This window comes from Nomascus leucogenys, unplaced genomic scaffold, assembly GCF_006542625.1.
Source record: "Nomascus leucogenys isolate Asia unplaced genomic scaffold, Asia_NLE_v1 Super-Scaffold_249, whole genome shotgun sequence".
In the NCBI taxonomy this organism is placed as follows: Eukaryota; Metazoa; Chordata; class Mammalia; order Primates; family Hylobatidae; genus Nomascus; species Nomascus leucogenys.
The window spans coordinates 3,162,039-3,177,040 of record NW_022095768.1 but is presented as its reverse complement, the minus strand read 5'-3'; the positions used below and the strand labels follow the sequence as shown (position 1 = coordinate 3,177,040).

At 43.6% G+C, this 15,002-nt stretch overlaps 1 protein-coding gene across 1 annotated transcript in view; it reads right to left on the bottom strand.

The window, feature by feature from the left end:
• Positions 1 to 2,634: 2,634 nt before the first annotated feature.
• The window catches only part of CRLF3 (cytokine receptor like factor 3), a 49,546-nt gene continuing 37,178 nt past the window's right edge, over positions 2,635 to 15,002 (bottom strand). The window contains exons 7-8 of the mRNA XM_003279382.4: positions 4,685 to 4,797; positions 2,635 to 3,222 (exon numbers count right to left, since the gene is read on the bottom strand). Coding sequence (XP_003279430.4) covers positions 2,966 to 3,222; positions 4,685 to 4,797 — 370 coding nt within the window. The 3' untranslated portion in view covers positions 2,635 to 2,965. The remainder of the gene's footprint in view (positions 3,223 to 4,684; positions 4,798 to 15,002) is intronic.

Below are 15,002 nucleotides of genomic sequence, written 5' to 3'. Positions count from 1 at the left end.
CAGCTTCCCGTGTAGCTGGGATTATAGGCATCCACCATCATGCCCAGCTAATTTTTGTATTTTTAGTTGAGACAGGGTTTCACCATGTTGGCCAGGCTGGTCTCAAACTCCTGACCTCAGGTGATCCACCTGCCTTGGCTTCCCAAAGTGCTGGGATTACAGGCGTGAGCCACCACACCCAGCCAATGAGTTCATTTTTAAAAAAAAAATCTTCACAGTTCAAGAAAAAAAAAAATCAGTATTTAAATTAGTTTCAAGGACGGACACAGTGGCTCACAGCTGTAATCCCAGCACTTTGGGAGGCCAAGGTAGGAGAATCACTTGGGGCCAGGAATTCAAGATCAGCCTGGCCAACATGGCAAAACCCCATCTCCACTAAAAGTATAAAAATTAGCCAGGTGTGGTGGTGCACACCTGTAATCCCAGCTACTTGGGAGGCTGAGGCAGGGAAATCCGTTGAACCCAGGAGACAGAGGTTGCAGTGAGCCAAGATTGCACCACTGCACTCCAGCCTGGGCAACAAAGTGAGATTCTGTCTCAAAAAAAAAAAAAAAAATTAGTTTCAGAGTTCCAAATATTACCACTCCTGTCTCAAATTAGGTTTAAGGCACTCCTGTGAACAGGCAGATTCTATAGGTATAAATTATGATGTCATTTCCCTAGAGAGGCTAAGAAATAAATACATTCAACAAATATTTGATGAATTAAAGGAATGAGATAAAGATATCTGGAGAAAATGACTCGTCTATCCTCATTCGATCCAACATTCATTCTGCACACATTGTGTCAGGCAAGATGCTCGGTATCAGACACAGAATATAGGAAAGTACAAGTAACCAGCTGGGTGTGGTCACTCATGCCTATAATCCCAGCACTTTGGGAGGCCAAGGCTGGGGAGGACTGCTTGAGGCCAGGAGTTTGAGACCAGCCTGGACAACAAAGCAAGACCCTCATTCTCTACAAAAAATAATTTAAAAAAGTTTTTAAAAGAAAGTACAAGAAGGTACACGTACCCTTTCACAAGTTACAATGATACCTTACTAAAATGCTTGGAGCCACAAGAAGCCTATTTTCCCTTTAAATGAAAAGGAGGTTAAAACTGGATTCACCAAATCTCACAGAAGAAACCAAGTACACACACTGAACTTTTTTAGTTTTTTATTTTGACTCCGATGGCTGGACAAGGTATCTACATTCTAGAACATCTTCTTAATCCCTAAACAAGTGGAAATCTACTACTTATACATAAAAAGACAAGTAGAAAAGGTCATGATTGTCTAACAGGGAACATGAATCCCCAAATAAATTATCTTACAAAAATATCATACTTGCTTTTCTACTTTTTTACTACTGATAAAAATGAAAAAAATAATTCACATTAAAATAAAATCTGTAGGCTGGCATAGCAAGACAATTATTTTTACATATTAAAGTCCTTCAAATAAATATTTTACACACAAATTTAAGTTTTAAAAAAAATAGGTTAAGTATTTACCCTATTTTTTTTGGTCTGCTAAAAAGAGACCACTTATCAAACTGACATTAAACTGGACTGCAGCTCATTCTCTGCAAAGAGTAAAATGCATGTCACAGGCAGGTTGGATACACACATGTGCATATTACATACATATGAAATGGCTAACACTGCTGTGCATACTACTTCCATAAGTAGTTTTACCCTGTAAAAATACTGTAGCCTATACTGAATCAAACTGCAATGAAAGAACAAAAGGTACTACTTGCCTATTATAGACACTTGGTCAAGCATTTTAAAAAATACAAAAATTGGCCCAGTGCAGTGGCTCACGCCTGTAATCCTAGCACTTTGGGAGGCTGAGGTGGGTGGAACACCTGAGGTCAGGAGTTCAAGACCAGCCTGGCCAACATGGTGAAACCTCGTCTCTACTAAAAATACAAAAATTAGCCAGGCATGGTGGCAGACACCTGTAATCCCAGCTACTCAGGAGGCTGGGGCAGGAGGATCGCTTGAACCTGGGAGGCAGAGGTTGCAGTGAACTGAGATCACACCATTGCACTCCAGCCTGGGTGACAACAGCGAAACTCCATCTCAAAAAAAAAGAAAAAATTATAATGTTTTGGGGACTTAAAGATTACTGAAGATGGGATAAAAGTCAACACTGCTTACAAATACCTGAACATGGAGAGCACAGTCAACCCATTCATGTGGACAGCACATGAGCAGATGTTATAATACATTACACAGCTTCTTCTATCTGATCTATTCCTCTTGTTTTATTCTAAAGAGTTACATGGACTTGGATCCTTTATGATTTTAAAAATAATATTACATTAAGTTTTCCTGGTCTAATAACCAACTTTAAGAAGTACAGTGGGCCGGGCACGGTGGCTCACGCCTGTAATCCCAGCACTTTGGAAGGCAGAGGCAGGCGGATCACGAGGTCAGGAGATTGAGACCATCCTGGCTAACACAGTGAAACCCCGTCTCTACTAAAAATACAAAAAATTAGCTGGGCATGGTGGCGGGCGCCTGTAGTCCCAGCTACTCGGGAGGCTGAGGCAGGAGAATGGCGTGAACCCGGGAGGCGGAGCTTGCAGTGAGCCGAGATTGTGCCACTGCACTCCAGCCTGGGCGACAGAGCGAGACTCTGTCTCAAAAAAAAAAAAAAAAAAAGAAGTACAGTGATACAGTGGAAGGGTATAGAACTTTCTATATCTTCTCATACTTTTAATGCCAATTTGATTTTTATTGTGATGTGATATTTAACAGTATGCTAAAAATAAAATTGACTGAATTATATGATTTTATCCACAACATTCAAGTCTCTTTTTGCTAAAATATTACAAAATGAATCCAGTAAACACTTTCCATTTCCAATGGCCTAAGTTAGAGATGAATTCAACTTTTTTTTAAAGCAATTACAACTATGCTGGGCTGAGGACTGCTACGTTAGACCCTGAAAACCAAAGCCAAGAACCCAAACATCTAAAACACTAACACTTTCCATCCAGGATAGAAAAATGAGCATCCAAAGTAAAGAGAACCACAAGACTGATCAAGTAACCAGTCAAAAACCACTTCTCTGTTATTTGAACTTATAGTTACTCGAAGCTTGAAGTGCCCACCTTCATTATTACTGGTGGTTCCTAGAGTCACAGCTTCAATGTCAAACGTGACAGTGGACCCAGAAGTAACTGCGGGTAACTGATTTGTCATTTCTTTTCCATTGACAAAAACTGCACCTAAAATGTTAAGGTAAAGAGTCATTTACATGTGAGCAATAACTAAGAGATCTGAAATAGTTTCTAGATTACTGGTAACACAGCTCATTTCCTAATTCAGATTTTAAAAAATCAGGAATGCCAACTGGACATAGATTTTAAGAGTTCTGTCCAGGGTTGTACTCTTCCAGCAGAGACTATGAGTTTCCCATATCAATGTCATCAAAAGAAACTTGACAGTGTTACAAAATTACCTCCTGTGAAATAGCAAGACTGTTTCTTATGGAATAAACGAGAAAGAATCTTGTTCTACCGAATTCTTGACTCACCAACACAATTTTTTTTTTTTTGGAGACAGAGTTTCACTCTTGTTGCCCAGGCTGGAGTACAGCGGCATGATCTGGACTCACTACAACCTCCACCTCCCAGGTTTAAGCAATTCTCCTGCCTGAGCCTCTCGGATTACAGGTATGCACCATCACGCCCAGCTAATTTTTGTATTTTTAGTGGAGACGGGGTTTCACCATGTTGGCCAGGATGGTCTCGATCTCTTGAACTCGTGATCCACCCACCTTGGCCTCCCAAAGTGCTAGGATTACAGGCGTGAGCCACTGTGCCCAGCCAACAACACAAAATATTAACATGTCTTGCTAGTGAATTTTTTTTTTTTTTTTTTTGAGACGGAGTCTCACACTGTTGCCTGGCATGATCTCGGCTCACTGCAACCTCCGCCTCCCAGGTTCAAGTGATTTTCCTACCTCGGCCTCCCAAGTAGCTAGGATTACAGGCACCCGCCACCACACCTGGCTAATTTTTTGTATTTTTAGTAGAGACGGGGTTTCACTATGTTGGCCAGGCTGGTCTTGAACTCCTGACCTCGTGATTTGCCCACCTCGGCCTCCCAAAGTGCTGGGATTAGAGGCGTGATCCACTGTGCCTGGCCTCTGGCTAGTGATTTTTAAAGAGCACTAGGGATGTAGACTGAATGATTTATTATTTGTAAAGAGTTTAGAACAATGCCTGGTACATGGTAGTCACATAAATTATGTCATTAAGACCAAAACTTTCAGCCAGCCAAGGTGGCTCACGCCTGTAATCCCAGCACTTTGGGAGGCCAAGGTGGGAGGATTGCTGGAAACCAGGAGTCAAGACCCACCTGGGCAACAACTTATCTTTACAAAAAAGTAAAAATAAAAAAAATTAGCCAGTTACGGTGGCATGCACTTGTAGTCCTGGCTACTTGGGAGGCTGAGGTGGGAGGATGGTTTGGGCCCAAGAATTTGAGGCTGCAGCGAGCTATGATCATGTCACTGTACTCCAGCCTGGGTGATGGAGTGAGACTTCATAATAAAAAAAAAAAAAAGAAAAAGAAAAATACCTAAATTTTCTCATCTCCTACTAAAAATGTATGAAACTGGAACAGATTCATATATTACTAAAATAATTCATATATTTCCAAGAGAATGACAGTTATTTATCTTACCATTTGTACTAATGCACACAGCTTGATCCCGCTGCAGAGAGTCATATCCATCCTGTTTTTCTGCACACACTCCTATACTGTCTCTTCTGTCTGGTTGTCCCACAGTTTCAACTCTGTAAATGAAGCAGAAAGGTCATTTCATACTTTTAAAAATATAACATGAATGATACCTAACAGCCACCAGCTTAAAAAGAGCAATCTCACCACAATTGTTTTTTTCTAAATAGTAACAGCAACCATGATTGAGTTCTTGCTATACTCCAGGCACTGTTCTAATTATTTCATATCTATCTATCATTCTTACAGCAATCTATGAGGTAGGTGCTTTTTCTTTTTTCTGAGATGGAGTCTCGCTCTGTCACCCAGGCTGAAGTGCAGTGGCGCGATCTTGGCTCACTGCAACCTCCGCCTCCTGGGTTCAAGCAGTTCTCTGCTTCAGCCTCCCAAGTAGCTAGGATTACAGGTGCCCACCACCACACCCGGCTAAGTTTTGTATTTTTAATAGAGATGGGGTTTCACCATCTTGGCCAAGCTGGTCTTGAACTCCTGATCTTGTGATCCACCCGCCTCGGCCTCCCAAAGTGCTGGGATTATAGGCATGAGCCACTGCGCCCAGCCGGTAGGTGCTATTTTTAACATACCAATTTTATAGGTGAGGAAAATGAGGCACAAAAAGAAAAAAAGATTAAAAATGGCTAAATAACCTGATCCTGATGACCTGGCTGATGACTGGTGGAACCAGGACTCAAACCCAGGCATTCTGACTCTAGAATCAATCAATCAATCTATCTATCTATCTATCTATCTATCTATCTATCTATCTATCTAATCTAATCTAATCTAATCTAATCTATCTTTTTGAAATGGAGTTTCATCCTTGTTGCCCAGGCTGGAGTGCAATGACGCATCTCAGCTCACTGCAACCTTTGCCTCCCAGGTTCAAGCGATTCTCCTACCTTAGCCTCCTGAGTAGCTGGGATTACAGGGATGCACCATCATGCCTGGCTAATTTTGTATTTTTAGTAGAGACGGGGTTTCACCATGTTGCTCAGGCTGGTCTTGGAACTCCTGACCTCAGGTGATCCACCCTCCTTGGCCTCCCAAAGTGCTGGGATTACAGGAGTGAGCCACCGTGCCCGGCCTAGAATCTACATTCTTAACCATTTGTAGCCATAATGGCACACTTCTATTTTATATTCTAGCTCTAGACACATAGAAAGTTTGTCATAGTTGACATTACAATTTATGTAACTATTGCTGCCAGCGCCTAAATCTTCCATATAAGAATTTGCAATGATTTGATTACTATTTGTTAAGTAAATAAAGCATTTAAAAAGAACTATTATAATCCTAAAAAAACCCATTATGGTTATGAAGACACTATTCAAGCTTGAAGAACTTTCTATGTGGCAAGTTTAAGCTTTTCCTTTTGTGTTTTCATTTCAGATGTCAATACTTCGTGTGCTCTTGAAATAGGAAACGTACAGATCCCTATTGCCAGACACATCATTCTCTCCATCCAGAAAGCCAACTTTGCAAGGACCAAAAAAAAAAAAAAAATTAGTGTGAAACAGAATGTGGCTTTTCCAAAGACAGATGTGATTATTTATAGTCAATGTGGCTTCAAAATGTCATTGATTGTGAAATAGCAAACATGCAGGATCATAATAAATATTTGGGTAGGTTTCTGAAGTTATTTCATATCTGAGCAGTCTAAAGAAGTATGGGGAGGAGGGGCCGGGCGTAGTGGCTCACACTTGTAATCCCAGCACTTTAGGAGGCTGAGGCAGGTGGATCACGAGGTCAGGAGATCGAGACCATCCTGGCTAACACGGTGAAACCTCGTCTCTACTAAAAATACAAAAAATTAGCTAGGTGTGGTGGCGGGCACCTGTAGTCCCAGCTACTTGGTAGGCTGAGGCAAGAGAATGGCTTGAACCCGGGAGGCGGAACCTGCAGTGAGCCGAGATTGTGCCACTGCACTCCAGCCTGGGCGACAGTGAGACTCCATCTCAAAAAAAAAAAAAAAAGGTTTTGGCCGGGCGGGGTGGCTCAAGCCTGTAATCCCAGCACTTTGGGAGGCCGAGGCGGGTGGATCACGAGGTCAGGAGATCGAGACCATCCTGGCTAACACGGTGAAACCCCGTCTCTACTAAAAATACAAAAAATTAGCCGGACGTGTTGGCGGGCGCCTGTAGTCCCAGCTACTCGGGAGGCTGAGGCAGGAGAATGGTGTGAACCCGGGAGGCGGAGCTTGCAGTGAGCTGAGATCGCGCCATTGCACTCCAGCCTGGGGGACAGAGCATGACTCCGTCTCAAAAAAAAAAAAAAAAAAAAAAAAAAAAAAGGTTTTATGGGGAGGAGGAAGACGTCAGCAAGAGAGAAGAGGAAGTCTCTCAGCCCTCGTTCTCCCACAGAAACACTGATTTAACGTATACAAACCTAAATACTTTCATGAGAATTCCAAAATCTAGTTAAAAAGTTGCACTTCCCAGCTGGGCGTGGCGGCTCACGCCTGTAATCCCAGCACTTTGGAAGGCTGAGGTGGGCAGATCATTTGAAGTCAGGAGTTCAAAACCAGTCTGGCCAATATGGTGAAACCCTGTCTCTACTGAAAATACAAAAATTAGCCAGGCGTGGTGGTGGGCGCCTGTATTCCTAGCTACTCAGGAGGCTGAGGCAGGAGATTCCCTTGAACCCAGGAGGCGGAGGTTGCAGTGAGCCAGGATCACGCCACCGTACTCCAGCCTGGGCAACAGAGCAAGACACTGTCTCAAGAAAAAAAAAAAAAAATTTGCAGTACCCCAGACAAGCAGAAAGCCAAGCACGGCAAATTGACACAGGTAACAATAATAATTTTAACTTTCTCGATTAACCCCTCCCCCACACCAGCACAACTCATGGCCAGGCCAGAACACCTGAGCTTATGACTTCTCCCTCAGGAGGGAGGGAGAATAGCAGAGCATGGCGACTGGTGTTCTCGCTCTCCAGAGGGCTGGCTGAGACTCGTTTATGTCTTGCCTTTCTTGGAGCACTGATGGAGCTGGCAAATTTTGGATCCCTGAGGGTTGCTGAGAACAAGGAAAAGTGGGCCACAGCTTGCTGCAGCCAGCATGACTCGATGAGGCTGACAAGATCTGGAGAAGGGGCACAACTTGAAGTTTCAATATCAGGAGAGCGAGACGGTGGAATGTGCATCAGGCTCTCTAGCTTTCCAGAAGACTGCCCGAGGGACTGGTAGCTTTCTCACATGACTTGAACTGACAGGGAGCCAGCATACTTTGGATACCTGGTGGCCACTGAAAATGAGAGCGGGGTGGCTTGCTGCTACAGAACCAAAGAACTTGTAGTGCCACAGACAGACACCAGAAGGAACAAGAAATTACAAACTTCCGAAAAAGAAACTACCTAGCCTCTTGAATACAGAAAATGCAGGCAGAGGCCCAGAGAAATCATACCTGCCAAAAAAATTTCAGAGACCCCCCAGAACATCCAATTGGGCTGACTGGTGAAGGTGACTGATCATACAGAGACTTTCCCAGTACAATGCTAGTCCATAAACACTGGGAGAGATAGCTATTCTTTTTAAATTTTTTAAATTATACTTTAAGTTTAGGGTACGTGTGCACAATGTGCAGGTTAGTTACATATGTATACATGTGCCATGCTGGTGTGCTGTACCCAGTAACTCGTCATTTAACATTAGGTATATCTCCAAATGCTATCCCTCCCCCCTTCCCCCAACCCACAACAGGCCCCGGTGTGTGACATTCCCCTTTCTGTGTCCATGTGTTCTCATTGTTCAATTCCCACCTATGAGTGAGAACATGCGGTGTTTGGTTTTTTGTCCTTGCGATAGTTTGCTGAGAATGATGGTTTCCAGCTTCATCCATGTCCCTACAAACGACATGAACTCATCATTTTTCATGGCTGCATAGTATTCCATGGTGTATATGTGCCACATTTTCTTAATCCAGTCTATCATTGTTGGACATTTGGGTTGGTTCCAAGTCTTTGCTATTGTGAATAGTGCCACAACAAACCTACATGTGCATGTGTCTTTATAGCAGCATGATTTATAATCCTTTGGGTATTCTTTTTTAATTTTTAAAATTTTTATAGAGATGGGGTCTCACTGTGTTGCCCAGGCTGGTTTCAAACTCCTGGAGTCAAGCAATCCACCCACCTCAGCCTCCTAAAGTGCTGGGATTACAGGTGTGAGTCACTGTGCCCAACCTGATAGCTATTCTTTCAAATGTGCAGGCCAGGTGGGGTGGCTCATGCCTGTAATCCCAGCCTGTTTTATGAGAATTATTAATAAGTATGGAAGGGTCTATATTTTTAATATTTTGGACAATTATTTTGAGAAGAAATCTGGACAAAAATGACCTCAAAGAAGTCTAGAATTTTGCTAGGCATGCTGGGCACAGTGGCTCACGCCTGTAATCCCAGCACTTTGGGAGGCTGAGGCAGGTGGATCACGAGGTCAGGAGATTGAGACCATCCTGGCTAACACGGTGAAACCCTGTCTACTAAAAATACAAAAAAATTAGCCGGGCATGGTGGCGGGCGCCTGTAGTCTCAGCTACTCGGGAGGCTGAGGCAGGAGAATGGCGTGAACCTGGGAGGCTGAGCTTTCAGTGAGCTGAGATTGTGCCACTGGACTCCAGCCTGGGCCAACAGAGCGAGACTGTCTCAAAAAAAAAAAAAAAGATTTTTGCTAGGTACAGTAGTACATGCCTGTAGTTCCAGCTACTCAGGAGGCTGAAGTGGATCACTCGAGGCTAGGGGTTTAAAGTCAGCCTGGACAACACAGCGAGACCCCGTCTCTTTAAAAAAAAAAGGATTTTACAAGATGTTGCAGAATATAGCTATTATCAGTAAGTAGAGAATTTTATAAACCTCTAACAAGCATCATTCAATTTCCTCTTTCTAATGATTTGACTACTTTAGATACTTCATATAAGTGGAATCATGCCATATTTGTCCTTCTGTGACTAGCTTATTTCACTTAGCATCATGTCCTCAAAGCTTATCCATGTTGTAGCATATGACAATCAATAAATGAATGGGAAACAAACAATCCAAAAGAAAAACAGGTGAAGTATATAGTCAGGCAATTCATAGACACACAAACCAGTATGGCCAAGAAATTCATGAAAGATTTATGACCTCACTGAAAATGGGAAAATAACAAATACAATGAGATGCTATTTCCCACCTACCCAGACAAAATTTCAAGAAGGACCACCCTTACATACTTCAGTAAATGGCAATTCTATCCTTCCAGTTACTTAGTCCAAAAATCCTGAGGTCATACTTGACCCTTTTCTCACATCCTACAAACAATCTGTCAGTAAATCCTGTCAGCTCTTCCTTCCAAACATATCCAGATTTTGACTGGAAGCAGTGGATCACGCCTGTAATCCCAACACTCTGGGAGGCTGAGGTGGGCAGCTCAGGAGTTCAAGACCAGCCTGGGCAACACGGTGAAATCCTGTCTCTACTAAAAATACAAAACTTAGCCAAGCATGCTGGCATACCCCTGTAATCCCAGTTTCTAGGCAGGGTGAGGCAGGAGAATTACTTGAACCCAGGACACAGAGATTGCAGTGAGCTGAGATCGTGCCACTGCACTCCAGCCTGGGTGACAGAGTGAGACTGTCTCAAACAAACAAAAAACATATCCAAATTCCGACCACTTACCATTACTTCCACTGCACCCTTCTGGTCCGAGCCACCATCGGGTCTCACCAAGATTATTACATAGCTTCCTAGTCTCTCCACCTGTATGTGTATCTTTTTACAGGCTATTTTCCACACAGCAACTAAAATGACTTGCAAAATGTCAGATGATGTCATTCATTTGCTCAGTATCCTCCAATGGCCTCTCATCTCACTCAGAGTCAAAACAGAGTCCAAACAGTCCAGACAGTCAAGATTTGAATCTCAGCATCACTATTCATGATCTATGTAACCTCAGACAAGTTGCTTATTTTTATTTATTTATTTTTTATTTGAGACAGAGTCTTGCTCTGTCACCCAGGCTGGAGTACAGTGGCGCAATCTCAGCTAACTGCAACTTCTGCCTCCTGGGTTCAAGCGATTTTCTTGCCTCAGCCTCCCGAGTAGCTGGGATTACAGGCACATGCCACCACGCCCGGCTAATTTTTGTATTTTTAGTAGAGATAGGGTTCCACCATACTGGCCAGGCTAGTCTCAAACTCCAGACCTCGTGATCCACCCGCCTTGGCCTCCCAGTGCTGGGATTACAGGTGTGAGCCACCGCGCCCGGCCTAGTTGCTCAATTTTTAAATTTTTTCTTTTCTTTTCAATACAGATAAAGTCTCAGCATGCAACCCAGGCTGGTCTCAAACACCCCAGCTCAAGTGATCCTCCTACTTTGGCCTTCCAAAGTGCTGGGATTACAGGCAGCCACCATACCTAGTTATTAACTTTTAATTTTTTGTAGAGACAGCATCTCACTATATTGCCCAGGCTGATCTCAAACTCCTGGCGTCAAGCAATCCTTCCATCTTGGCCTCCCAAACCACTAGGATTACAGGCATGAGCCACGGAGCATGGTCTGGTTGCTTAATTGTTTTATGTCTGTTTCCACAACTAAAAAAATATGTCTGACTCATGAGACTGTAATAAGGATTTACAAGCATTAACTTAGTTAAGTACTTGGAACTGACACATAGTAGGGCTCAAAAAATCCATCTGGCTGATATTATTTTGCATAGTTTAACTTTATGAATGCATGAGAAGTCACATACATAGGATGACCCCTAAAACTATGAAAACTGATTTAGTTTTACTTGGTGAGGCTATTGAGCCTTTCGTCAGGGAAAAAAAATGATCTCTGTCTCATGGCACCTCAGCTGGGCAAAAAGAAAAAATGAAAGATTTCTGTATGTGGTATCAAATGTCCCCCTTATAAGTGGGCATAGGTGACCTCCAAAAGAGGTATTTCCTTCAGGAATTGAAGAAATATACACAGCCTGTCCAGAGAACATCCTACTTTTCTAGGTTTCTCTTCGACTTTACTCCTTGTCTCTATTAACCCCATCCAGACTCAGTTCTTGCTGTTCTTTGCAAATTTTTTTTTTTTTTTTTTTTTTTTTTTTGAGACGGCGTCTTGCTATGTCGCCAGGCTGGAGTGCAGTGGTGTGATCTCAGCTCACTGTAATCTCTGCCTCGTGGGTCCAAGCCATTCTCCTGCCTCAGCCTCCCGAGTAGCTGGGATTACAGGTGTGCACCACCACACCCAGCTAATTTTTGTATTTTTAGTAGAGACGGGGTTCCACCATGTTGGCTAGGATGGTCTCGATCTCCTGACCTCGTGATCCGCCTGCCTCAGCCTCCCAAAGTGCTGGGATTACAGGCATGAGCCACCGCACCTGGCCATGCATTTTCTCTATCTCCATAACTTTGGTTCCTGCTTTTCTGGCCCCACCAACTGTCCTTTCCAGCTCCACTTCAGATAAAGACTTCACCAATTGTTGATCTAGAAGTAACCTTTCCTTCTTCTATATTCCACAGCAGTCTGGATCTTTCTTACATTAATTTACAAACTGCTTATTTGCTATTGAGCCAAAGGTTCTGCTTTTTTTTTTCTCTTAAACTTTGCATTCCCTACAATAGCAGGTACTATAAATACCACCTGCGTGGAATAAGGGTTGAACAAAACAATCAGCTTCATGCAAAGAGAAAAGATTGGAGTTAATGAGGAGAACTGTCCTTACATTTTAGAAAAGTAGTTTTGGGCCGGGTGCAGTGACTCACGTCTGTAATCCCAGCACTTTGGGAGGCGGAGGTGGGTGGATCATGAGGTCAGGAGATCGAGCCTGGCCAACATGGTGAAACCCCATCTCTACTAAAAATACAAAAATTAGCCAGGCGTGGTAGCAGGCGCCTGTAATCCCAAGGAGGCTGAGGCAGGAGTATCGCTTCAACCCGGGAGGCAGAGGTTGCAGTGAACTGAGATCGTGCCATTGCACTCCAACCTGGGCAAGCGAGACTTCATCTCAAAAAAAAAAAAAAAAAAAAAAAGTAGTTTTGACTGGGTGCAGTGGCTCATACCTGTAATCCCAGCACTTTGGGAGGCCAAAGCGGGCAGATCACCTGAGGTCAGAGGTTTGAAACCAGCTTGGCCAACATGGTGAAACCCCGTCTCTACTAAAAATACAAAAATTAGCCAGGCATGGTGGCGGGCCCCTGTAATCCCAGCTACTCGGGAGACTGAGGCAGGAAACCACGTCAACCTGAGAGGTGAAGGTTGCAGTGAGCCGAGATCATGCCATTGCTTTCCAGCCTGGGCAACAGAATGAGACTCCGTCTCAAAATAAAAAAATAATAAAATAAAATATAAAATAAAATGAAATGAAATGAAATGAAAATGAAATGAAAATGAAATGAAATAAAATGAAATAAAATAAAACAGATATGATAGAATACTAAATCAGTTTCCAGTCCCAGGTTTAAGAAACTGGCATCTTATACTTCCTACCTCTTAGCATGCTCATTTTTGGAGTCCAGTCACCATGAGGTAAGAAAGCCCAAACAGCCCACAGAGAGGCCCACACGGAGAGGAACAAAGAATCAGAACCAATCTGCCAGCCATGTGAGTGAGCCATCTTTGAAGCAGACTAGAAGACTAGTCATCTCTAGTTAAACTACTCCACCTTATAACCACATGAAACAGAGACGAGGTGCCTTCACCAAGTTCTGCCCAAACTGTAGTTTCCTGAGCAAAATAAATGCCTATAGTTCTTCTAAGCCACTAAGTTACGAAGTACTTACACAACAATAGGTAACTGGAACATCAACTTTTTAATGTCCGTTGAAGGAAAAAGTTAATGAAGAATAGCCTTATTCTTCCTTTGATTTCCCACCTAACATTGTTAGTGAGAGGTAGGTAACACAGTGGTTAAGAGCACAGACTTTGGAGTTAGACTGCCAGGATCTGAATCCTGACAAGCCACTTAGTGTCTCTGCTTTCATTTTTTCATCTGTAAAAGAAAGACAGTAACAGCCTACCTCCTAGAGTATTAGGATTAAAGAAGGCTGTTAGCACCTAAAGCACCTTCCTTCTTTTTTAGAGACGGGGCGTCACTGTCACCCAGGCTGGAATGCAGTGGCACAGTCTTGGCTCACTGCAGCCTCTGCCTCCTGGGTCAAGCGATCCTTCCACCTCAGCCTCCCAAGTAGCTAGGACTACAGGCGCATGCCACTTGTAACGACAGGCTTTCTCTCTCTCTCTCTTTTTTTTTTTTCGAGATGAAGTCTTGCACCGTCGCCCAGGCTAAGGGGCAGTGGTGCGATCTCTGCTCACTGCAACCTCCACCTCTCAGGTTCAGTCAATTCTCCTGCCTCAGTCTCCTGAATAGCTGGGATTACAGGCGCACACCACCACACCCAACTAATTTTTGTAGGCTTTCTCTCTTTTTTAGAGAAAAGCAGTGGTAAAGAGAAAGTAAAAATATGGTTAAAAAATAAGATTGGCTGGGCGCAGTGCCTCACACTTGCAATCCCAGCACTTTGGGAGGCCGAGGTGGGCAGATTACTTGAGGTCAGCCTGGCCAATATGGTGAAACCCCCGTCTCTGCTAAAAAAAAAAAAAAAAAAAAAAATTAGCTGGGCATGGTGGCACACACCTGTAATCCCAGCTACTTGGGAGGCTGAAGCAGGAGAATCGCTTGAACCCGAGAGGTGGAAGTTGCAGTGAGCCAAGATTGTGCCACTGCACTCCAGCCTGGGAGTCACAGTGAGAGTCTGTCTTCCAAAAAAACAAACAAACAAACATATATCAGGACCAGGTGCGTTGGCTCCCGCCTGTAATCCCAGCACTTTGGGAAGCCGTGGTGAGCAGATCACTTGAGCTCAGGTGTTTGAGACCACCCTAGGCAACATGGTGAAACCCCATATCTACAAAAAATACAAAAATTAGCTGGGTGTGATAGTGGCTCCTGTAATCCTAGCTACTCAGGAGGCTGAGGTGAGAGGGTCACTTGAACCTGTGAGGTGGAGGTTGCAGTGAGCTGAGATCATGCCACTGCACTTTAACCTGGGCGACAGAGCGAGACCTTGTCTTAAACAAAAAGAGGGGGAGAGCTGGGGAGGGGAATGAGAAAGAAAATAGGCCGGGCGCAATGGCTCACGCCTGTAATCCCAGCACTTTGGGAGGCCAAGGTGGGTGGATCACGAAGTCAGGAGATTGAGACCATCCTGGCTAACACGGTGAAACCCCGTCTCTACTAAAAATACAATAAATTAGCCAGGCGTGGTAGCAGGCGCCTGTAGTCCCAGCTACTCA